This window comes from Pelobates fuscus, chromosome 2, assembly GCF_036172605.1.
Source record: "Pelobates fuscus isolate aPelFus1 chromosome 2, aPelFus1.pri, whole genome shotgun sequence".
Taxonomy (NCBI): Eukaryota; Metazoa; Chordata; class Amphibia; order Anura; family Pelobatidae; genus Pelobates; species Pelobates fuscus.
The window spans coordinates 168,478,244-168,504,962 of record NC_086318.1 but is presented as its reverse complement, the minus strand read 5'-3'; the positions used below and the strand labels follow the sequence as shown (position 1 = coordinate 168,504,962).

Sequence of the window (26,719 nt, the reverse complement as noted above, 5' to 3'; positions counted from 1 at the left end):
TGTATAATAATTTACTATAAGAGCATTTTATCTTTTTCCTGTAAGAAGCAGTAGATACATACAAGTGTACATGTAAATAAGAGAAAGCATATGCAAGCTATACTAAATTCTACCTTTTATAATAATAATAATAACAACTAAGTCCAGACCGTATAGTAAGTACATTTCCTAGTTCAGTAAGTGCTATTTGACTACCGGTATTTTTTTTTTTTTTTTTAATGAGGTGAAGGCATAGTGCATGAATCAGATTTAGGAGCTTCACATAAAATGCTATTGAATCTGCTTAATAACATATTATGATTTTTGTTCTCTCTGTTGGTATAGAGGACAAGTAGCCAGCAGGCAAATAGTTTAAAAATCCTCAGCAGAGCAAGGTTAAATTATATAGTTATATTGAAAAATACCCCCCTCTGTCTCATTAGAGATTTATTTGCCTGAAGCTCAAGGAAACAAGGTGAGTCAGGACCCACCTAAGAGGTTTGCCTTGACGTGACAGGTGGACTTGCATCTAATGGCCATTGGAAAAAACAATAATGTGGGTTGTAGAGGTTACTGTCCAGTCCAGGGCCGGCCTTAGGGTTGTGCAAGCTGTTCGGCTGCACAGGGCGCCATGGAGCAGGGGGCGCCCTGTGGCCGACACAGCTCACACATGGCCGGAGTGCAGGGGAGCTAAAACAGGTACCCGGGTGGAGGATTAATTATTCTCCATCCGGGTCAATAATAAAAAAAAAAATCGCAGCAGAGGGGCTTACCGAGAGGCGGGGCTTATTGCAAAGCAGAGGTGGGGCTAATACCTCCCAAAGCCCCTGCTGCACAGGAAGAGGGAAGGAGTCCCTGCTTCCCCATCAGCCAACTGCATCCAATGGAAAGAGGTAAGTGTGTGTGTGCATGTGACTGTTTGCCTGTTTGTGTGACTGTCTGTGTGTGTGATTGCCTGCCTGTGTGTGTGACTGTGTGTGTGACTGTCTGTGTGTGACTGTCTGTGTGTGTGTGTGACTGTCTGTCTGTGTGTGTGACTGTCTGTGTGTGTGTGACTGCCTGCCTGTGTGTGTGACTGCCTGCCTGTGGATGTGACTGCCTGCCTGTGTGTGTGACTGCCTGTGTGTTTGACTGCCTGTGTGTGTGTGTGTGTGTATAACTGTCTGTGTGTGTGAATGCCTGTGTGTGTGTGTGTGTGACTGCCTGTGTGTGACTGTCTGCCTGTCTGTGTGTGTGACTGCCTGCCTGCCTGTGTGTGTCTGTCTGTAACTGCCTGTCTGTGTGTGACTGCCTGCCTGTGTGTGTGACTGTCTATCTGTGTGACTGCCTGCCTGTGTGTGTGACTGTCTATCTGTGTGTGTGTGTGTGACTGCCTGTGTGTGTATAACTGTCTGTCTATGTGTGTGTGTGACTGTGTGTCTGTGTGTGTGACTGTGTGTCTGTCTGTGTGTGTGACTGTCTGTCTGTGTGTGTCGCTGTAGCTGTGCCATTGTGTGTGCCTGTGCCTGTATGTGTGACTGCCTTTAACTGAGTGTGTGTGTGTGTGTGTGTACATGCCTGTAACCAAGTTTACATTTCCCCCACCCCTCCATGTCAAGGCCGCACTTTGACTGACAGATGCTCACTCACTGACAGATGCTCACTCACTGACAGGCGCACACTCACTGACAGACACACATATATTTACTGACAAACAATGGCATACACACACACACTATTACTTGGACACACACTGACAGATGCACACTCTCACTGACAGACGCACGCACTCATTGAAAGATGCACGCCCCCACTGACCGACACATACACACTCACTGACGACACATACACACTCACTGACTGACACACACACTCACTGACTCACTGACCGACACACACATTCACTCACAGACACACACACACACACATAAATACTTACAGACACACACACATTCACTTACAGACACACACTGGGAGAGCTGGAGTGGATTTCTTACCTGCAGTCCAGTGTGGCTGCTGGGCGGGCAGGCAGGGGGTGCACAGGCTGAGTAGGTGGCACTTAGTGATACCGGGAGCCGTACTGACGTCATATTCCAGCTCCCGGCTTCATTAAGCGACGCAGAGGGAGCTGAGCAGGATGAGCTCTGGCGACTATGCTCCTTCGCTGCCCGCTGCTTGCCTCGGGGGGCTCAAAAGAGGCCAGCCGGCCAGCTCTTGAGCAGGAAGCGAGGCAAGCAAGGGATCTGCCTGGGGGTTTCGGGTGGCTTTTTTTGCCACCCCCTGCAAAGTGCGCCCAAGGCAGATGCCTTGTTTGCCTCGCGATACACACATCCCTGGTGCCTGTGTGTGTTGCTGTATTCAGGCAATTTGGTGGGGGGTGCGCCGTGAAGACTTTTCACACAGGGCGCATAATTGCCTAAGGCCGGCCCTGGTCCACTCCCATACCCACACCTGTGGCCAGCAGTGGGGCTCTATAAAACGTGACAGGTGGGCTTCCAATATATACATGGGCAATGGGTGGGGTCTCTAAAATTTAACTGGGTGCACTAAACTGTCCTGGGGGCAACTCAAAGAATAACCAGTGGGGACTTCCCACAGTTCCCTGCAAATCCTACCAATCCTACCAATGGGCAGTGGGTGGGTGCTATTTAAATAATCTAGAGGGCAGTGGACATTGATCCCACAAGGAGAGGGTAGGTAGGCCAAAAAAATAAAAACAGTTCCACAAAAAAACAAACCTGTGTGTGCAATACTTTACTAAATATTTCCCATCCGTGACTGAGTGGTGTCAAGGCAGGTTTCCTCCCCAGTTATATTCTATAAGTATTCCCCCACCTGCACCCATCAATGGGGAAACTTTAATATTACTCACCATGTTATTTATCCACACCCTCTGGCCAGTGTCTGTTTCCCACTGTCTCATGGAACTATCATCCTACTTTCCTTTAAATGATAAACAGTTGCTTTCATCTTATTGACAGGAAGCTCTGCTATCATCCATAAGAATAATATGGCTATGTGCACAGGCTAGCGTGCCTATTGCAAAATCACATTAAGTAAAAAACAAAAAAAAGCAAAAATACTAAAAGATGTCATTTTTATTTTTTTTACTCCATGTCAATGGACATATTTCATAAGCTTCTCATATTGCATCTCTATGTAAGGTTTGCAAACCTAAAATGTTGTCGTGTTATAGTACATTTCACATCACAGTGCCAGGTATGTGTTATGATTGAAAAAAAATGTAAATAACAAAAACTGGAAGAAAAAATACTAAACAATTTTTGAACTACTCATTGGATTCAGCCACAGCCGTTTTTGGGACATTTGGGTGACTGTGTCTAAATTATGCTTGATATGTAGTTAATAATAGAAACCTTTACAGGTATGTAATGTAGACGAGTATTATAATGTTTTGCAGTTTTATGGCTTCTATTAAACATGTCAACATAATTAGAAGATTTTATTCACATTATATCCTTATACTTCTCTCAGATTGCAGCTGGGGCAACAGAAGTATCTGTATTTGGAGCAGCTTCACAATCTTTCAGTGAAAGGAACATTAACTGTTCCATTGAAGAAAGCATGAAGAAATTTGAAGATGTTGTTAAAGCTGCTTGCAATCTAAGTCTTCCAGTACGAGGGTATTTATTAAAGATTTTTCAACACTATATTATATTTAGATGCATGTGTTCTATTTTGGTTTTATTTGGAAGAAATATATGCTTGAATTACATATATAAATGTCTGACCTGGGTATTTCTTGTTTCATAAGTGAATAAGCAGTATTCTTATAGTGATATTGCTCATGTTTTAGTTCCACTTTAATCTAAGTTAAAACCACACTCTACTGCTGGAATAAAATAAAATAAAATATAATACATCGAGGAGGAGGGTGAGAGTGCTGCTTTAAACTTACTACCAGAATCGAGTATTTAAATTTTCATGTATTTTGCAGAATGACATTTAGTCCATAAAGCCTCACTCATGAACCCTCATTTATACTCTAGGAATGATTACCAGACTATAAAAGAATGCATTTCTGAGCTAGAAGCCACTGGTGGCTGACTATTGGCATGCAAGTGGGATGAAAATGTAATCTCCCCTTTCAAAAGCAGTTTAAATGCTTTTATTTAATTTCTTTTTCAATTCTTTATTTTTGTCGTGACATATGCGATTGGAAGTGTAACGGACCGTTTCAGCAGACAAGGGGTTAAAATCCGTTTAGGCGATATGTCCCTTTCTGAGAGACAGGCACAGCTACTGCAGAACACCAAACTCCCGAACTGGATACAAAATAGCACTCCAATTCCCGAACTGGAACCTCACGAATAGCTGCTAGCAGACGAACAGGAAAAGCATACATCAGCTTACACTCCTGGCAATCAGTCTCCAACAGCAAACAGTGTCTCCCCCAAGAATGAGACAAGGCTCCGTGTTGAGGGTCAAGCAGTGGTCTGAGGTGCTGGCACACCCAGCCTGGTTTTTATTACAGTTGTTGCAAATACAGGACTGCCCACAGGGAGAGATAAGTGTACTGTCCCGAGACGAGTCCAAAGCCTGTCCTATAGACTGAGACAATGGAGAAACAAATAGAGATTTAGTTTCAACACAATGTAGACTTTTAATGTTTATGTTAATTTGTTTATGTTTATTTCCTCGTAATTTATGTTTATTTCCTCAAAATTAAGTGTACCACTGTGTTACAAGGAGTACCTCACAACTGTAATAATATGTCGAGTTGGGATCCGTTACCAATGTTTACATGTGCATAAATCCGCCGGTACGGAGTGTGGATACCTGAACCCACATGTTCTACATTGACCCCCTAAGGGAACTGGGCGACAGACTCAGTACAGTCAAATCCAATCCTGTTCGCCATAGGGCGAATTAGACTGACTCAATTCGGGACAGCCCCGAGTCAGCCCTGAGTGTTCACCTATTCAACACTCGGCAGGTTACACTTCACTTTCTATCTCTTCTTTGCAGGAGGTACGGCGGGTGAGGAGGGGTGGGAGACACATAGCGATAAGGGTATGTTACCACATCACACCGAACACACATCATGCGTATAGTGTCACATAATGTTAAAAGGTTGAATAACCCCTCAAAACAACATGCTCTATACAAAGGAATAAGACAGCTCCAGGGCGACATTATTTGTTTACACTTTTACAATTTCCGTATCAATTCCATGCTACCTCCGACACAAAATCCCAGGGGGTGCCCACGCTCATCAGAGGTCAGGTATCCTTTTCCTTAATCAAAAAAGTGGCGGACTTCAAGGGACGCTTCTTAATAATTATAGCTTGGATTAATGACGTCACATACACAATAGCCAACATATACGCCCCAAATTTTTGGGGCCAAAATAGATGGTATACATCAAGGCTTCCTTATTTTAGGGGGGGGGGGGGGATTTTAACTGCATCCAGGATATAATACTAGACTCTACCTCTGACAAAACATCCACGAGACTCAAAACATTGTCAAAATTAGCCAGATAATTAACCGCCCTCTTCAAATCTTCCAATTTCTATGACATATGGAGAACTAAAAACCCATCAGACAGGACATACACTTACTACTCATCCGTACACAACTGCTACACTAGAATAGATAGATGCAACGTCAAAGGCACACACTTAACACAGGTCTTGGACTGCAGGACAGGAGACATTGAGTGGTCAGACCACGCTCCAGTCATCCTTACGATCGCAGATAAATTCGCCTTCAAAAATAAACCCCCATGGCGACTTAACGAATCGCTCCTCCAAAATCCCAAATTCACTGAAAGCATGCAGACAGATATAGACCAATACTTCACCGAAAATGCCGCACCCATGATGTTCACGGACACACTGTGGCAAGCCCACAAAGCAGTTGTGCCCAGACCAATTTGGATTCGTAAAGGGTAGACAGGGAACAGAAAAAACTAGGAAGGTGCTAGTCATGTATTCCATGCACAAACAAGGAACGAAGGGGATAATAGTGTCCCATGACGCCGAAAAGGCATTTGATCGCCTTAGCTGGAACTTCCTTGAGGCAGTGTTGAAAAAATACGGATTCCCGGACGAATTCCTGTCCGCGGTGCGAGCGCTATACAACGTACCCACAGCAAAGGTGCTCTATGGAGGCTTCCTCTCCGACTCCTTCACCATCACCAATGGGATGAGGCAGGGTTGCCCGCTGTCTCCCCTCCTGTATGTCTTGCCCCTCGAGCCACTGGCGACCCAAATTCGAGCCCACCCTGGCATACAGGGAATACACATAGGACAAACTGAACACAAACTCAGTCTATTTGCAGATGACGTCCTCCTCAACATCACACAACCTGACATCTCCCTCCCTATTCTGGCAGAATACAGCAAGTTCTCATACTACAAATTAAATATGACCAAAACACAGGCCATGACAATTAACCTGAACCACTACGACTTCGACTGGAGAGACGACAATATAACATACCTGGACTAGTGATGTCGCGAACATTAAATTTTCCGTTCACGAACGGCGAACGCGAACTTCCGCAAATGTTCGCGAACGGGCGAACCGCCATAGACTTCAATAGGCAGGCGAATTTTAAAACCCACAGGGACTCTTTCTGGCCACAATAGTGATGGAAAAGTTGTTTCAAGGGGACTAACACCTGGACTGTGGCATGCCGGAGGAGGATCCATGGCAAAACTCCCATGGAAAATGACATAGTTGATGCAGAGTCTGGTTTTAATCCATAAAGGGCATAAATCACCTAACATTCCTAAATTGTTTGGAATAACGTGCTTTAAAACATCAGGTATGATGTTGTATCGATCAGGTAGTGTAAGGGTTACGCCCGCTTCACAGTGACAGACCAAACTCCCCGTTTAACGCACCGCAAACAACCGCAAACAGTCCATTTGCACAACCGCAAACTCCCCATTTGCACAAGGTTGGATACCAAGCTAGCCATGTCCCGTTCCTTGTCCTCACTGTCATGCCTTAATTACGGTATTCCCTTACTTCCTGGTTCCACGGAGCCTAGCCACACCTCTTTATGACACGGTCTGCCTATTTAATCTGACCGCACCAGCTGATCGAGGCTGGATTATTAAACTACGTTCCGTACCTACCAACCGGTACTACTTCGTTGTGAAAGCCTCTGCTACCAGACCGGACTGAAAGACTCTGCAAAGTTCCCTTCACCTCTCCTCATCCACGGCGAAAGCTTAAACACTCTTCATCCGCCTCTGAGGAGATCTAGGGAACCAGTGTTCTATGTGCCGGAAGCTAAGTAAAACCAATGTGATAAGCGTTGCATCTAAAAGCTGTTATTACCTGTCTCCAAAGTCCTTCGGTAAAATCAACCCCGTTACAGCTAACTTCAACTCATACTGCATATCAGTTATCTGCATCAGTCTTGCTTCAGTTAAAGTTATGGAACAGCTATTGTAACTACTTATCACCTAAACCGTTAATTCTACTAAGAGACTTTATTTGATTCAGTATCTGCAATTTACTATCGTTTACTCCTTAAAGCTACAGTGCCTATAATTGTGGACTTCAGTTATCGTTTACTCCTTAAAGCTACAGTGCCTATAATTGTGGACTTCAGTTATCATTTACTCCTTAAAGCTACAGTGCCTATAATTGTGGACTTCAGTTATCGTTTACTCCTTAAAGCTACAGTGCCTATAATTGTGGACTACAGTTATCGTTTACTCCTTAGAGCTACATTGCTTATAATTGTGGACTTCAGTTATCGTTATTCCTTAAGGCTACAGTGTCTGTAATTGTGGACTTCAGTTATCGTTTATTCCTTAAGGCTACAGTGTCTGTAATTGTGGACTTCAGTTATCGTTTATTCCTTAAGGCTACAGTGTCTGTAATTGTGGACTTCAGTTATCGTTTTCTAATTAAAGTTACAGTACCTGTGAATTGGACTAAAGTCCCATTATCTTTTACCTTTTATAATAAAAACTTCAAACTATACGAAATCTACAGTTGTGTTCCTTCATATCAAATGTTTAGACGTGACAGAATAATCCAGCCCTTGTAATGGATCCAGTAGATTTCGATTCCACGATAACTTCGCTAAATCAAAGAGTTGATACATTAACCCAAGGTGTGCAAGACCTGCAAGTCACTAACGAAAGAATTCTCACTTATGTTAGAGATTTACAAACTCGTACTCCTCATACTACTCTGCTCTCGGCTAGCGATCCTGCTGTATGTAACCCTGAAAAATTCTACGGTGATCATTCCAAATATAAGGAGTTTTTTTATTCCTGCAAACTATTGATTGCTTTAAAACCTAGATCTTATCCCACAGAAAGATCTAAGGTTTTTTCAGTTATTTCCTTTCTAAGAGGTGAACCTATGTTCTGGGCCCATACCTTTTTGGACAATGATGACCCCATCTTAGGCTCACTGGATGAATTTTTTGAAGCCATGTCTCTTCTCTATGAAGATCCTAACAAACAAGCTACAGCTGATTTAACAATCAGAACTTTACAGCAAAGAAATAGACCCGTTGAAGATTATATTGCTGAATTCAAAAGATGGGCTGTTGAAACGCAATGGAATGACATCACATTGCGCAACCAGTTTCGAATTGGTTTATCTGAAGCTGTAAAAGATGAACTCTCTAGAACAGAACTCCCTACTACTTTGAACGCTCTAATTCACTTATCAATTAGCATTGATAGAAGATTAAGAGAAAGAAAGGCCGAAAAAGCCTTCTTACATTCTAAAGACCGCAAACCTTTCACTCCCTCAAAAGCTCCTGAAAAGACTTCCTTGCCAAGTGAACCTATGGAAATAGGGGTAATAAGAAGTCCTCTCACTCCTGAAGAAAAGAACCGAAGACGTCAATTAAACCTATGCATGTATTGTGCTTCTCAAGATCATTTGGTTTTTGATTGTCCCTTATTAAAACGGACAAAGGCCGGCAGACAAGCCTATACCTCTGCGATCTTCAGTGCACTCCCTTCTACACCAATTGCTCAGTTCACTCCTATATCCCTTGTACTACAGTGGGACAAAGTGAGAATTATTACTGAAGCTATCATCGATTCTGGTGCAAATGGAGTATTCATCGATTCAACTCTTGTAGCAAAGAACAGAATTCCTTGTGTTCGAAAATCCTTTTCTGTTCCTATCAAAGTGATTGACGGCTCCCTTATCTCATCGGGACCGATTCTTCATGAAACCATCCCTCTAAAGGTAACCACCAATCATATTCATACTGAATTTCTAGTATTTGATGTTATTCCATCACCTTTATATCCCGTTATAATAGGGATCAACTGGTTAAGGAACCACAACCCTCAAATTTCTTGGTCTCCATTCTCTCTCACCTTTAACTCACATTATTGCAAAGAAACATGTTTACAGCAAATTCCTATTCTTCAGATCTCCAAAGAACCAACTATACCTTCTTGTTATTCCGACTTTTCAGACATATCCAGTAAAAAAGAAGCTGAAACGCTTCCACCTCATCGTTCTTCCGATTGTCCTATAAACCTCATACCTGATGCCTCAAGTATGGATAACTCAAAAGTCGATTGTATTATTAACTGGCCTGTTCCCTCTACAGTAAAAGAGTTACAACGATTTCTTGGGTTCGCCAACTTCTACAGAAAATTTATTAAGAACTACTCTGAGATAGCTCAACCACTCAATTTACTTAACAGTAAAAAACATCCCTTTAATTGGAACGAGAAGGCTCAAACTGCCTTTAATGAACTGAAGAGAAAGTTTACAACAGCTCCTGTTCTTCAACTTCCAAATCCTTCATATTTTTATGTCCTTGAAACGGATGCTTCGGAAATTGCAATTGGAGCTGTCCTCTCTCAACAGAAAAATCCTCAAGAACCTCTTCATCCTGTCGCCTTCTTCTCACGAACATTATCTCCTGCCGAAAAGAATTATCCTGCAAAGGAAAAATAATTACTAAGTATCAAAGTGGCTTTAGAAACCTGGAGACACCTTCTTGAAGGTTCTCAGAACTCTTTAATCGTATATACTGACCATAAATATCTCGAAAACCTTCACTCCAATAAAACACTGTCTGTTCGACAAGTAAAATGGAATCTTTTTTCTTCTCGATTCAATTTCCACATCGTCTTTAGACCTGGGTCTAGAAACAAAAAGGCTTATGCCCTTTCCAGGGTTCATAAGGACACTAAAATTGAACCTCCTTTGCCTCCATTTATTGAATTCTTATCTTCTCGTATTGACGACATTAAGGATCTCAGTGAAAATGCTCTTGAACTTCCAAAATCAATTAAATTATCCAAGAAAAACAATCTCTACTATTTTAAAGACCGGATTTACGTTCCTCCCTCCTTCAGAATCAAAGTACTCGAAACTATTCATGATTCTCCTCTGGCAGGTCATCCAGGTATGGAAAAGACCCTTAAATTGTCTAAAAGATACTATTGGTGGCCTCGTCAAGATCAAACCATTGAATCTTATGTCAAATCTTGTTCTACATGTCAAAAATCGAAACATGTCCATCATCAACCATCAGTTTCTTCATCTAATCTCTTCGAATCGAATCGAATCTCTCAATGTCCTCTTTATTCGAGAAATTGCATGAAAATCTAGAATTGGCCTCCTCCAATCAAAAGAAGTTTTTTGATTCAAAAGACAACCTTCACCCTCATATAAAAACGGTGATCTTGTCTGGCTTTCCTCAAAGAACATCTCTACAAACCATCCATCAAAGAAGCTAAGTTCTCCTTTTCTTGGTCCTTTTCCAATTACAGCGGTTATCAACCGTAATGTTGTTAAATTGAAACTTCCACCTACATTGAAGCTACATCCTGTTTTTCATGTATCCTTGCTGAAGCCTCATCATCCTGACCCTTTCCACAGAAATGCCTCTACTTCTCCTAATCCCATATTGGTCCAGGGTGAAGAAGAATACGAAATTCAAAGTGTACTTGATTCAAGGATCCATCGTGGCTCCTTCCAATACCTCATCAGATGGAAAGGATATGGAATTGATGAAGATACATGGGAAAACTCCTCTGTCGTTCATGCTGACAAATTAAATTCCATAAACGTTACCCTGTTAAACCAAGTCAATAGCACCCAGAGGTTGCTCATTAAGGAGGGGATACTGTCATGCCTTAATTAGGGTATTCCCTTACTTCCTGGTTCCACGGAGCCTAGCCACACCTCTTTATGACACGGTCTGCCTATTTAATCTGACCGCACCAGCTGATCGAGGCTGGATTATTAAACTACGTTCTGTACCTACCAACCGGTACTACTTCGTTGTGAAAGCCTCTGCTACCAGACCGGACTGAAAGACTCTGCAAAGTTCCCTTCACCTCTCCTCATCCACGGCTAAAGCTTAAACACTCTTCATCCGCCTCTGAGGAGATCTAGGGAACCAGTGTTCTATGTGCCGGAAGCTAAGTAAAACCAATGTGATAAGCGTTGCATCTAAAAGCTGTTATTACCTGTCTCCAAAGTCCTTCGGTAAAATCAACCCCGTTACAGCTAACTTCAACTCATACTGCATATCAGTTATCTGCATCAGTCTTGCTTCAGTTAAAGTTATGGAACAGCTATTGTAACTACTTATCACCTAAACCGTTAATTCTACTAAGAGACTTTATTTGATTCAGTATCTGCAATTTACTATCGTTTACTCCTTAAAGCTACAGTGCCTATAATTGTGGACTTCAGTTATCGTTTACTCCTTAAAGTTACAGTGCCTATAATTGTGGACTTCAGTTATCATTTACTCCTTAAAGCTACAGTGCCTATAATTGTGGACTTCAGTTATCGTTTACTCCTTAAAGCTACAGTGCCTATAATTGTGGACTTCAGTTATCGTTTACTCCTTAGAGCTACATTGCTTATAATTGTGGACTTCAGTTATCGTTATTCCTTAAGGCTACAGTGTCTGTAATTGTGGACTTCAGTTATCGTTTATTCCTTAAGGCTACAGTGTCTGTAATTGTGGACTTCAGTTATCGTTTATTCCTTAAGGCTACAGTGTCTGTAATTGTGGACTTCAGTTATCGTTTTCTAATTAAAGTTACAGTACCTGTGAATTGGACTAAAGTCCCATTATCTTTTACCTTTTATAATAAAAACTTAAAACTATACGAAATCTACAGTTGTGTTCCTTCATATCAAATGTTTAGACGTGACACTCACTGATGTCATTGAAGGTCTCTTCCTCCACCCAGCCACGTACAACACCAAGGGTCCCCGAAAGGTGACAACAAGCCCCCTGTATTTTTTTTTAAATGTACACTACTGTTATACCAGATATGAGTTGCACTGGTGTGACACTGTGCCCTGACAGGCCCTGAAACGCACATGTGTGAAGGAAACTGCCCTGGCAGGCCCTGAAACGCACACGTGTGAAGGAAACTGACTGCTATTATATTACAGTCAAAAAAGTTTTTGTTTTTTTTAAATGCAAGCTATTGTGACACCAGATATGAGTGGTGGCACTGGGCAAGTGGGCACAGTATACGCTGTGAGCCTGACACACAGGCTGGCAGGCAGGCAACTGCAATTAGATTACACAGGAAAAAAAAGATTTTATTTGGTTTTGGTTGTTGAGCTGTCTGAGTTTCTCACTCCATTCCTGGAGTTTGTTCTGTAGAGTTATTTTGATGTGGGCAGCCTGTTTTATGAACTTTACCCAATTGCAAAGACATATCGACAGGTTTATCACTGGCCGCCGCAAATCCCGCATTCCAAAGGCCACAGCCACTAGGAAGCTAGGGGACGGGGGAATGGGTAGACCAGACATCCTAGCATACTACACAGCCACACTGCTCAGTCACACCATTGCAGCTCAAGACACACAGAACCAGCCACCGTGGGTAGAAATTGCGTCTCACTGGTCCCTGGCAGAGGGGATCTCTTGCCTATTTTGGACACCAAAGCCCCTGTGACCACAATTGCTTAACATATTGCCCACCACGGCCCTGATGCTAAGGACATGGGATGGCAAAAAAGATAGGTTCTCGTCCTGGAGTCCGATCTCGTAAGCTACACCACTTAAATGCTTCAAATACTACATTCTCACCTTTGACAGCAGGGGATGGGAAAGCAGGGGAATACAGTTTCTCCACCAAATGTGGAGTGGGGAGGGCCTGACACCCTTCCCCCAAATCAGTTCGTCACTGGACCTACCCCACACAGGCTGCATATCATATTTACAGCTGAAATCCCTACTGAAAAGCATTAACCAGGCAGGATCTCTTAACCCGCCAACAGTACAATCCATGACCATTATGGAGAAAATGCGCGTAGGACTGATACCAAAAAAGAAGGTAATAGCGACATTCTGAGAAATGGCAAACTCCCTATACCTAAATATACCACGGACTGGGGAAGAGACCTAGGTCGTACGATACCTGACGCTGCATGGACTGGGGCCTTCAAGATACATAAAAAATACACGAGATGCAATTCCCACGTAGAATTGATAAGGAAAATAGCTAATAGCGGCTTCAAGGGCCATCGCTAATGGTTAGTGATCCTGCCATGTGCAGGGACTCCCCTGTTCAAACGGGAGACCATGCATGCAGTACAGGGATCTATATAATATTCGCTGTGAGGGAGCATCCCTGTGCAGCCAGCATTATAGTAAGGAGACAGTGAAGTGGCACTACCATGTTGGGGTCTCTGGGAGCAGGCAAAACCCTCCCTCCCCTGTTGTAGTGCCTGAGCAGTGTGGGGAATTTCTGCTTGGGTGTGGACCCACATCTCCAGCTCCCCTGCCCCTTCCAGGGTCTGAGCATCCTGGTGGGGCATGCGTCAATACGGGCTGCTTTGGGTGGTCACTGGGGTTCCACGGGACCGTGTAGGTGGCCTGCTCATGGATGACATAAACTCCCGTTATCCCCAGGCTGGCCCGTGCTTAACTGTGAGTCTTTAACTGTGAGTCCAAAAAACTTTATAGGTTGTAAAGAACTGAAAATGTTCATTTGTTGTGTTTGCAGCATATTTACTGAAATCAAAAGCTATTTCAATCAAACTTATACAAATTTTTAACTTTTTAAATATTTTAACAGGTCACGTTACTTTTTAACATAGGACCCCTTATTTGATAGCAGCTTCACAAGTCTTGCATCACTTGAACTTGTGGGTTTTTGGACAGTTTCTGCTTGAATTTGTTTGCAAGATGTAAGAATAGCCTCCCAGAGCTGCTGTTTGGATGTAAACTGCCTCCCACCCTCATAGATATTTTGCTTGAGGATGCTTCAAAGGTTCTCAATAGGATTGAGGTGAGAGGAGGATGGAGGCCACACCATGACTTTCTCTCCTTTTATCCCCATAGCAGCCATTGATGCAGAGGTATTCTTTGCAGCATGAGATGGTGCATTGTCATGCATGAAGATGATTATATTACGGAAAACATAGTTCTGGCTGACCACTTTCTTCTGTACCAGGGAATAAAGTGGTCAGTCAGAAACTCCACATACTTTGCAGAAGTCATCTTTACATGTTTGGGGACCCTAAAGGGGCCGAGCAGCTCTCTTCCCATGATTTCGGCCCAAAACATGACTCCACCACCGCCTTGCTGACGTCGCAGCCTTGTTGGAACAGGGTGGCCGTCCACCAAACATCCACTACTACATCCATCTGGACCATCCAGGGTTGCACGGCACTCATCAGTGAACAGGACTGTTTGAAAATTAGTCTTCATGTATTTTTCTGCCCAATGCAGCCATTTCTGCTTGTGAGCATTGGTAAGTGGTGGCCGAATAGAAGGTTTATGCACAATTACAAGACTCTGAAGGACTCTACACCTTGATGTCCGTGGGAATCCAGAGACACCAGCAGCTTCAATTATCAGTTTGCTGCTATGTAATGGTATTTTAGCAGCTGCTCTCTTGATCCGATGCATGGATCTGGCAGAAATCTTCCTCAATGTGCCTTTATCTGCACAAACCCACCTGCGATGATCACGCTTAAGTTTTCATGAAATATCTAATGTTTTCATACCTCGTCCAAGGGATTGAACTATTTCACTCTTTTCAGCAGCAGATAGATCCTTTTTCTTCCCCATATTGCATGAAAATTGTGCTCTGCTTAATAATGTGGAACACCCTCCTTTGTTAGTTTTTCCTTAAATTGGGCTCACCTGGCAATCTAATTATCACAGGTGTCTGAGATTGTTTTCAGTGATCAAAAGAGCCATGAGACACAATGCCATCCATGAGTTAAACTGAAAAACTAAATATTTAATCTTTGGGACACTTAAATTGAATTTGCATAATAATTTAGAACAGGGTGTATGCTCAAATGCAGGCATTCATTTTACATTATGTGCCAATCAGCCAATAAGTGAACATTTTAGTGTTAGGAATACAAAGATGTATTTCTAACACTAACGTGTTAATCTGGGAAGAAAGTTGTTAGGAAATATATGAGAGACAAGGTTAGGAAAAAAGACATGTCAGCAGAATATCGTGAGAGAAAACTTCAAGCTGTTTATACTGACATGAGGATGAACTATTCATACCACTGGGTTGAGAAACATGAATTAAAGAAAAGAAAACATCATAAGGAAAACATCACAGTGCCATTTAGTATGAAGTGCAGAAAATGTGGTTACTAGTACAAGGCTGTTCAGCCGATGTCCGTAGGTGGGAGGCCATGGACAGTGGGAGTTGAGAATTCTCTGAGACATGGGGACTGCCCCAACAGCTCCAGGTGATGATGCAAACCCGCCATATAGATGAAAATGATGCACGCTGCAGGCCTTGCCAAGTGGGAATCCACTGACAGCACGGGTTACACAGGTGTATTTGGCTTCCTCTTAAGGGCCGTGCAGGGACACGTCTATGGGGCACAGTGGTAGATTTGCTGCATGCAAGTGTCAACTGCGGTCCCCGAGCTCCTCTCATCATCACCCAGCGTCGGTGGTTATTTGGTATCTTGCGCCTCTTTCTTTGCACTATCCAGCGTTGGCCGCATGGGCGATGGCCGGCCATGTGGTGTCGGCCCGTGTACCGGCTCCTGAATGCTCTGCTTTTACTGATAGAAGTGTAGGTAGGTACCTGAGTATTCAGCTTTGCCCAGAATTGGGCACACAGCCTGTCAAACACTTGGAGCAGCAGGTCATCGTGGATGGATGGTTTTGGGTAGGAACCCAGATCTGCAGGGCTAGTCGCGGCGGCCATCTTACTCCATAGGCCTCAGCTTCCTATAATGCTGTATTGCACTGTGCCGTTTGTAGTAATAGACTACTATAGGGTACCAGTGGGAACCAGGATAACCCCCACTGGTCCAGAGAGGGGGAGAACAGGGCTCTTAATCTGATGTTTGCCAGACACAGGCAGAGGATCAGACGCCTCCTCCACCATGAGTACTTGCACCAGCACTGTGGAGAAAGGACATGCATAAGGTACAGATAATGCAGTACACCACTGGACCACCAGAGGATATATTGCCAGTCAGGGAATATAGTAAATAACAATGTCATACATGGGGGCTGCCATATCTTAAATGCGTCCCCTGATGTTGTGAGCTGTGTCAACCACCTGGTGCCCCTAACACCCCTAAGGATGGCTCTACTTGTACTATACTATTCTTTCTTAGTGATCTATTTTCCAAAGAAACAGACATTCTTGTGTCAAAGTATACAGCTCATAATATTCTCATTTATTTCTACTGTTTTAAATAGTAGGGAAATAGTATATTATACCTAGCAGCCAATTTGTCTACATTGCTTCAATCTTCTGAGGTTCTTTCATGAAATACTACATCACCATTTCACATTCCTCTCCCATACCATAGACATAAGTAGTGGGGTGTTGAAATGCATGGGAAAATGCTTATGTAACCCATCCCAAGATAAATTAAAATGAATCAATTTCATATAATGAATCATGTGTTGCCATACTTATCAAAGACTATATTTTCTCAAGCAGCTTTGACTGTAATGTACTACAAAATGCAAGGCTAAAAAGTGGATTTCAAAGTTGACATGAAAAGGTCAAAATAGTTACTTGTCTGGGGAAATAATTCTTGAATGTGAATTGAACAGCGTTAGACATGTTTAATCTAAGGGAAAAAACACTCTGTATAAGTGATTGTTATTTTTATTTTTGTATTGAAAGTTATGTTTCTGCGTTTAGATATCCAACCCACACATTGCATTGATTATTCACTTTTATAAAGTCATGTAGACATTTAGGGCAGTTAGATATATGTATTCTTTGCATTGACAATGCAGATTACTATTATTATTATTATTATTATTATTATTACCCTTATTATTACTATTATCATTTATATAGCACCAACATATTCCACAAGAACACAATGGGAATAGCTGACAAAAAAAGACAAGATATGTAGAATAATGTTGACAAAGCCCAGAGGCGACGAAGTCCCTGCTCAAATGAGTTTACAATCTGTAAGATAAACTTAAAAGCTATGAGAAAGGTGTAAAAAATGCAAGTGAAGAAAAACATGTCAGAGGGGAGGAGGGATTGATGGATATGATGCCTGTTTTGAAATAAGCTTTTAAAACTGTTGTTTAGAAAAAAAGAAGAGTGTAAGGAAAGAAATTACATTAGATTATGGGAGCAAAGGAAGCTGGGAAGACAATGAAATAAGTGTTACCCAGGAAGAAGGTAGGCTTTCTTAAAGAAATTTATTTTCAGCGTCTTGCAGCTAAGGGATAGAGTCTGGTGGCATGGGACGTGGGATGCCATAGTAATGGGGCAGATCTTAAAGCAACACTGTCATGCCGAACTTACCTTCCCCCAATTGATTCCTCTGTTCTCCCTCTGTCAGGATCTGTTCTTCATTTCTTTCTGTCTGCTCTAGTTTTCTTTAAAACATAAGACAAAGTAGGGACTACTTTGTTTTATGTATATTTCCTAAGCCTGACCAGCTATGACCAGCAGAGGAGCAAAGTATGCTCCATTTCCTTTGTCAGAGCAATTCCCACAATTCTCACTTATCCTCCGTGATCTCGTGATGCCTCCTTTCACTATTCCTGAACGTCCTGTCATTTAGACAGAACGCCAGCAAAACTACCGAATTTTGCCCTAACAGAATGAGAACAGTTTTTTCATTCATGTTATGACGACATTCTGTACTTTTAAGTCGTTTCGAAATTTCATTTGAATGAATGACATTTCTAACTGATACGTGCTGCGCTTGCATCTTGCAGCCGCTTAGTAGATAGCTCCCTAATTCCCATGGTATTAGGGAGCTATCTACCAAAAGACTGAAAGACCAAGATTGGTCTTTCAGCCAACTGTACTAAGACTAAGTAAAGATTACTTAGTATTAGTAATTAATCTGCCCCTCAATCAATAACAATATGCAAATTTACAGACCTTTTTCATTATGTCTTTATTGTTTCAAGGAGTATTAGCAATGAGTTAGAGTTTAGAATGTATTCCTTATCTTGACACATTTTAAACAGGTTTAGAAAAAGAAGATTGACAAAGTATAAAAACAATAGGTCTATAATTATAAAAGAAATTTGAAATAACCAAATGCAATAAGTATCTTTAGTTTAAGTAATATGCTGGTATTTTTGGAATCTGCTAAATCTCCTGAGATGAGTCTTTTCATATCATTATCCACATTCACATTTACTGTCTTCTGACCTGATGGTATTCTTTTCATGTTTAAGCATATAAAACACATTTTAATTTAATGAACCTTGATTCTGTGACATAGGTCATAACAGTATATCTACAACATTTCAGGAATTAAATGGGGAGGGGAAAGAGAAAATGAGTGTGCATAACAAGACCACTGGTGTAATTTGTTTGGGGTTTTCTAATTAAAAAATTAACATATACAGAATTCCAGATCATATTAATGTGGAAACAAAAGACTCATATGGAAATATACATCTGTGTAAAGTTTACACGATTGTATGCTTACACTTCCTTTCAAATTAAGTTAGCTGACTACTCAAGTCTCACATTTATTAAACTTAATTTGCAGTGATTCTGTCACGATTCCGTGAACCCAACACGCTAACAGACACACACACACACAGAAAAGGTGCAGTACCGGACCTTAGAGTGGCCGGGCTAAGCACACACAGAATAGTCAGGAGACAAGCCGAGTCAGGGGAACCAGAAAACAGGATAACGATAAACAAGCCGAGGTCAAAGGGTAGGAGAAAGTCAGAAAGTCAGATTAACAAGCCAGAGAGTACGTAACCAGAAATCACAAGTTCAGAATCAATACTATACAGCAAAGACCACAACAGGGCAGGGAGGAACAGGAAAGGTGAGTATAAATACCCTAGGTTAAATTCTGATTGGATAACTTCCAATCAGTATTAACAATCACACGTGGGAGATATCTAAGCCTCCCACTGTGATTGTGGTACTGTTGCTTTAACGCCGGGTCACTCACAAGACCCCGGCGTTTGCATAAATCGACCTTCCAGCGTGCAGCGTTATACATGCTGCCGCTGGGAGGCGTGACGGATGCGAGCGGCGAGCGGCGGAGAGGAGACGCCGCTCGCCGACAGGTAGGAGGAGGGGAGACCGCGGGCGGCGATGGACTGAGGGTGAGTGCTGCGAGCTGCGAGCAGCCTCCCCTACTAGCCGCCCGCGGACCCCTGACATAACCCCCCCCTCGAGGACCGCCCAACGGGCGGGAAGCCGAAGGCTTCAAAGGAAACCGCGCATGAAAGGAGCGGACCAAAGAGGGCGCGTTCACGTCAGAGGCAGAAACCCAGGACCACTCCTCAGGACCGTATCCCTTCCAGTCAATCAGATACGGCAAGCGACCCCGAGAAAAATGAGAATCAAGCAGGGCAGCCACGTCGTACACGTCACTAGAGGCTGCGCGGAGGGAAACTGGACACCTGAGAGGACCAGAGAATCGATTACAGAGCAGGGGCTTCAAAAGGGAGGTGTGAAAGGTGTTAGGAATACGCATGGAAGGAGGTAAGGCCAGGGAGTAGGACACAGGATTGACCCTACGCAATACCTTGAAGGGGCCAAGGAACCTGGGTGCGAATTTCATTGAGGGGACCCTGAGGCGGAGATTCTTAGAGGACAACCAAACCCTATCACCCGGAACATAAGAAGGAGCAGCACCTCTACGGCGATCAGCAAATCTCTTCTGAGCAACAGCCACCCGAGAAAGAGTAGCATGGACCTGATCCCACATCTTCCGTAAGGAGGTTAGGTGCTCGTCCAAAGCGGGTATTCCCTTGTCGGAGAATACGCCGGGAAGGACAGAGGGTTGGAACCCATAAGCAACCAAAAAAGGACTTAAGCCAGTGGACGAATGAGTCACGGTGTTTCTGGCGAATTCAGCCCAGGGAAGGAGGTGAGACCAGTTGTCCTGGTGTGCATTCGTGAAGCAGCGTAAATACAACTCCACAGATTGATTCGCCCGTTCGGCAGCTCCATTGGATTGTGGATGATAGGAGGAGGTAAATGACAAGGAAATCCCCATCTCAGCACAAAAGCCCCTCCAAAACCGAGAGACAAACTGAGGACCCCTGTCGGATACGATATCCTGTGGTATACCATGCAAGCGGAAAACCTCATTGGCAAACACCCGAGCCAACTGAACCGCAGAAGGTAGTTTTTTGAGTGGAATAAAGTGTGTGTCAGGGTACCTGAAGTCTCTACCTCGGAGGAGGTTAGACTTCCCGACGTCCGTTCTCTCAGCGGGGCTGTTTCATCCAATCCTCACTGCTCTCATAGTCATTCCCACGCCGGCCGCGAGAACCCCACTCCCTTTTATGACACGACGCTCAGGAGCCGACGTCATGACGGCAATCACATCCCGACCTGTCAATCTGGTTCGGAACAACGAATCAGGGCTCGGCAAGGGCGGAGCCATGATTTAGAGAACCAGGGTATAAAAGAGGGATGTGTGTAATGGTTCATTGCCCTGTCGTGGTTCTAGCTTGTCTGGTTCCTCAGTGCTCTCATGTTTATCGTTCTATCTGGTTTTGACTCGGCTTGTACTATCGTTCCTGTTTACCTCTCGTGTCCTTTGACCTCGGCTTGTCTATCGCTTACCTGTCCTCTCGTGCCCTCGACCCCGGCTTGTCTCTGACTATTCTCTGCTTTCTCCTTACGTTAGTCTGGCCATTCTAAGGTCCGGTATACGTACATCTCTCCTGTTCGTACTCTGCGTGTTGGATCCCTGTCCCGATCCTGACAGTGTGCCATCTTAGAGAACCTATCAGTCACAGTCAAAATTACTGTCATTCCATCGTATGAAGGAAGATCAACAATAAAGTCCATGGATAGGTGGGTCCATGGTTTCTTGGGTACGGACAAAGGCATCAGGACCCTGGGGTTTAACAGTAGGGGACTTACACTGTGCACAAACACGACAAGCCTGCACATAATCCACTACGTCTTTCTTAAGTGAAGGCCACCAGAATTGTTGAAGGAGACCCTTGTATGTTTTGGTAACCCCTGGGTGACCAGCCGTTTTGGCGGTGTGAAATAAAACCAACAATTTCTTTCTATCTCTTTCTTTCACGTATAATCTATCAACAGGCGTCTCAGAGGGTGCTTGGGTTTGGTATGCCTTGATACCATCCAGGAAAATGGACGAAATAACCAAACGGGTAGCGGCTATTATCTTAGACGTGGGTACAATGGGTTCAGGAGCGGGGGCAATAGACTCCAAAGGTTCGTATTGTCGGGAGATAGCATCAGCCTTGACATTACGGTACCCAGGCCTATATGTGATAATGAACTGAAAGCGTGAAAGAAATAAGGACCATCTGGCTTGACGAGAGGACAATCTTTTAGCATCAGCTATATAGGAGAGATTCTTATGATCAGTTATAACCAGGATTTCGTGTCTGGCTCCTTCTAATAAGTATCTCCACTCTTTAAAAGCCATCACAATAGCTAATAGTTCCCTGTTCCCGACGTCGTAATTTTTCTCCGAATCAGATCGTTTTTTAGAAAAGTAGCAACAGGGATGGAGGGGTTCGTTATAGGATAGTCTTTGTGATAATACAGCTCCCACACCTGATTCTGAAGCGTCTACTTCCATTACAAAGGGAAGGGAAGGATCGGGATGGTGTAACACAGGGGCAGTGGCAAATGCCTTTTTGAGAGTCTCAAAGGCTTTAATGGCTTCAGGAGTCCAAACCCTGGGGTGCAAACCCTTTTTAGTCAGTTTAGTGATAGGAGCAATGACTGATGAAAAGTTTTTAATAAACCTGCGGTAATAATTGGCAAAACCTATAAATCGCTGTATTGCTTTAAGGCCTTGAGGAAGAGGCCAAGACAACATGGCTTCTAATTTTGAAGGATCCATGCTGAACCCCTGTTCAGAAATGATGTACCCTAGAAATTGTACTGATTTCTGGTCGAATAAACATTTCTCCAATTTACAATAAAGACAATTTTGTAGCAATCTCTTAAGTACCTTCCTCACATGGGCATGATGAGACTCCAGATCAGGAGAAAACACAAGTATATCATCGAGATAGACCACGGCACAGACATGTAGTAAATCTCTAAGGACATCATTGATGAGGTCCTGAAAGACAGCAGGAGCATTACACAGTCCGAAAGGCATGACTAGATACTCGTAATGCCCACTGCGTGTATTGAACGCTGTCTTCCATTCATCGTTTTCTTTTATACGAACCAAGTTATAAGCCCCCCTGAGGTCTAGTTTGGTAAAAAATCTAGAACATTTGACACGGTCAAACAACTCAGTAATGAGAGGGATAGGATAAGCATTTTTAACTGTTATATTATTCAGGCCTCTATAGTCTATACATGGCCTTAAATCGCCCTCTTTCTTGGCAACAAAAAAGAAACCAGCACCAGCCGGAGAGGAGGACCTTCTGATAAAACCTTTACGTAAGGATTCCTGTATGTACTCCTCCATGACCTGGTTTTCTTTCTCAGAAAGCGGATAGACCTTGCCCCTAGGAGGCATCTTTCCAGGTAACAAGTTTATGGCACAATCATAATCCCGATGTGGGGGTAGTCTATCAGCTTCCCTTTTTTCAAAGACCAATGCGAGGTCTGCATAGACAAGGGGGACAGAAACAGAAAGGGGTTTAGCTGTAGGCACATTGAGTAAACAAACGGGACGTAAACGGACCATACAGTCTCGTTGACAGGATTCCCCCCAGGAGAGTATATCCAAACAACCCCAATCAAGTACCGGGTTATGCTTAACTAACCAGGGGAAGCCCAGTATGATGGAAGCTGTAGGGGAGTCAATTATTTGGAAGGTTATCCTTTCTTTGTGTAAGGCACCCACGGCCATTACCATTTCTTGGGTCTCATGGGTCACCAGAGGTTTCTCAAGTGGTCTACCATCTATGGCCTCAACGGCCAAGGGTGTGGCCTTTTGGATCAGATTCAAGGCTGCGGTTTTAGCAAAGTTCTCATCGATAAAGTTATCTGCAGCACCTGAATCAATCAAGGCTTTAGTTGTAATCGTGGTTTGATTGACCAAAAGAGTAACCGTAATGAATGGTCTGGAGATGGACACATGAGGGGAAAAAACCATAACACCCGAGGCCGACCCCTCTCTAGGCCTTAGGTGCTGTAGTTTCCCTGCAAACTAGGACAGTTACTTCGGAGATGCCCCCTCTTACCACAATAAAGGCACAAGCCCTCCCTTCTGAGGTATGTCCTTTCAACTTCAGATAAGCCTACAGCACCTAATTGCATGGGTTCGGGAGGTGGTTGAGTAGGGGGAGGTAACGCTAGTAGTGCAGTACTGGGTAAAGCAGGTAACCCCTGTGTATTCATTCTTCTTTGACTACGCCTCTCTCTTATACGGTTGTCAATTAGAATGATATAATCTATTCGATCATCCAGAAGAATAGGCAATTCCCTGGATGCTATTTCGTCTAATATGTAAGCGGCCAAACCCTCCTGAAAAGCTGTTACGAGAGAGTCGTTATTCCAAACCACTTCAGCTGCCAGAGTGCGGAATTCAATGGTATAATCCGCTACTGATCTACTGCCCTGTCGGATCCTGAGCAGAGCTTTGCCAGCAGAAGCAACCCGGCCGGGCTGATCAAACGTACGTTTGAAAGCTGTTAGAAAGTCTGCAAAGGACATTGGGGACGTGTTCTCCCACATGGGGTTGGCCCATGCTAGAGCTTTTCCTGACAAATGGTTGATCAGAAAAGCAATTTTGGCTCTGTCAGTGGGGTATGAGCGCGGATTCATCACCAAATGAATATCAATTTGGTTGAGGAAACCACGGCACGATGCTGGATCACCGCTATAGCGCTGAGGTGGCGTCATGTGAACCACGTGAGCAGGAGCGGTTACCGGATCAGGGCTGGGTTCTGGCCCAGCAGCAACAACTTCTTGAACGGCAGGTTGCAAGTGGGCAGTACGAGCCAGTATGGCTTGTAAAGCCTGGGCAAACTGATCCATACGATGGTCTAAACCATCCATTCTAGCCTCCTGATTAACTAGGAGCTGTGGAATGTCAGCAGGTTCCATAATGGCCCTGTTGTAATGTCACGATTCCGGGAACCCAACACGCTAACAGACACACACACACAGAAAAGGTGCAGTACCGGACCTTAGAGTGGCCGGGCTAAGCACACACAGAATAGTCAGGAGACAAGCCGAGTCAGGGGAACCAGAAAACAGGATAACGATAAACAAGCCGAGGTCAAAGGGTAGGAGAAAGTCAGAAAGTCAGATTAACAAGCCAGAGAGTACGTAACCAGAAATCACAAGTTCAGAATCAATACTATACAGCAAAGACCACAACAGGGCAGGGAGGAACAGGAAAGGTGAGTATAAATACCCTAGGTTAAATTCTGATTGGATAACTTCCAATCAGTATTAACAATCACATGTGGGAGATATCTAAGCCTCCCACTGTGATTGTGGTACTGTTGCTTTAACGCCGGGTCACTCACGTGACCCCGGCGTTTGCATAAATCAACGACCTTCCAGCGTGCAGCGTTATACATGCTGCCGCTGGGAGGCGTGACGGATGCGAGCGGCGGAGAGGAGACACCGCTCGCCGACAGGTAGGAGGAGGGGAGACCGCGGGCGTCGATGGACTGAGTGTGAGTGCTGCGAGCTGCGAGCAGCCTCCCCTACTAGCCGCCCGCGGACCCCTGACAGATTCATGTTTATATTGACTATATAGCATGCTGTGTATCTTCATTTTTGGCTTATTCTAATGCTTTATTGCTAATTTATTTGTGATGTTGTTGACTGTCAGACAGGCCTTGTCGCATATTCTTCCTAGTAATCTTTATTTACATTTCTTATCAAATTCTAATTAAACGTTTTGCATTTGCCTTTTACAATATCAACCCATTTCACAAGTGATATATCGATTTATGATTTGTTCTCTTCTGTCCACAATGCCTGCAGTTTGTCCTTCTGTGGGATTGATTTTACTGATGGATTGAGATTAAATTTGATTGGTAATTGAAACAGAACCTTGCATTAACCTACACCCATTTTCACGTTTTGTCAATTTGACGGCTATCCGTAAGGAAAAGTAGTCCCTTCTTTATGAAAGATAGAGCACTCAGTAAAAATATAAAGTATATATAGATATAAACATATAGCCACATATGAGATTATATATTTATTTTTTTTGTCAATCTTTCTTTTATTGAGGCATGCAAGATGGGGTACAGAAAATAGAAGGGGAAATGTATGAGTAATATACAGCATAGGGATAATACAACGTTAATATCGAAGAGTTAAATTTCCTGGACAATATTGCCTCTTTTTTTTTTTTTGTTATCCGGTGTGTAGCTCAGGTTATGTCTATTGCGGTAGTATGCCGGTGTCACTTGTCACACTAGCTAGTCAAGATGTGAGTGTGTGTTCTGTGTTACAAGAAGTGAATAAAATGTGTCGTCGCTTAGTTAATTGTAAAAGGAGAAGCCTAAATAATCAAGCTGAACAAATATTGAAAGATTACCTAAGCTGTGTTGGTCGCAAGTGTCACGTAACAGTTGGAACAGGCTAAATGTTAAAACATATTATTGGTACACAAATTTAGTCAAAACAAGTAATGCTGCAAACATTGCTAAAGTCAGGCCTAGTATCTGTCGGTCAGGACATAGGCTGCTTACATCACTTGTCTTAGCTGGTAGTCTAGTCTAAATAATATATACTTGTAGACGGAAGCTTAAAACTTATTAGCGGTGTGAACAATGAGAATCTATTAGCAGTATACAAGGAAAAGCAAATACAGAATGCTTAAGCACTATACTGCTCACGAATTGCTAAATGACACATTGCAAGTTGCACGACGGGGTCCAGTCTTGCCTCCGCAGTGAGGTCTGCAGGGTTATCGTAAATTCAGTCCGTTTTGCTCAGCCTATGCCGGCTCTGAGTGCTGGATGGACGGGCCAGACATCGTGGTCGGATGGATGCTTCGGTGAGTTGTCTTCTCCGCCAGATCCTGAGGGAAAACTCTGTCCATGTCTGCTGCCAGTGAGGGGCTGTGTTCGTTGAATGCGGGAGGGGTGCGAGGGCGGACGGGTCTCCCCTTGGCCACGAACTCGGGTGCTTGGCGCCACGAACTCGGGTGCCACGAGAGGTCGAGTTCTTCCCTGTGAGGGTGCTCCGGAGAGCCCTGGTGTTTCGTCGCCGCCAGCGGCGGTTAGGCTTCCGGCGATGTGGCCGATGCTGAGGAGTTAGCCTCCTGGTGACCCCCGGCCCGGGTGGACAGTCGGTGCTCGACTTTAGCGCTAAAGGGTATGTAGTGCCCTTAGTAGGCCCGTTCCGCCCCTGTGTCCCCGGCCACATGCTGTACCTCCATTTTGCACATGGGGTGTTGCGAAGAGTCTGTC

General features: G+C 43.6%; 1 protein-coding gene across 3 annotated transcripts in view; it reads left to right on the top strand.

Annotated features, from left to right (window-relative positions):
• The window catches only part of HMGCLL1 (3-hydroxy-3-methylglutaryl-CoA lyase like 1), a 122,959-nt gene that overhangs the window by 50,536 nt on the left and 45,704 nt on the right, over nt 1–26,719 (top strand). For all 3 annotated transcript variants that reach the window (XM_063442938.1, XM_063442939.1, XM_063442940.1), the window contains exon 6: nt 3,454–3,602. In XM_063442938.1, coding sequence (XP_063299008.1) covers nt 3,454–3,602 — 149 coding nt within the window. The remainder of the gene's footprint in view (nt 1–3,453; nt 3,603–26,719) is intronic.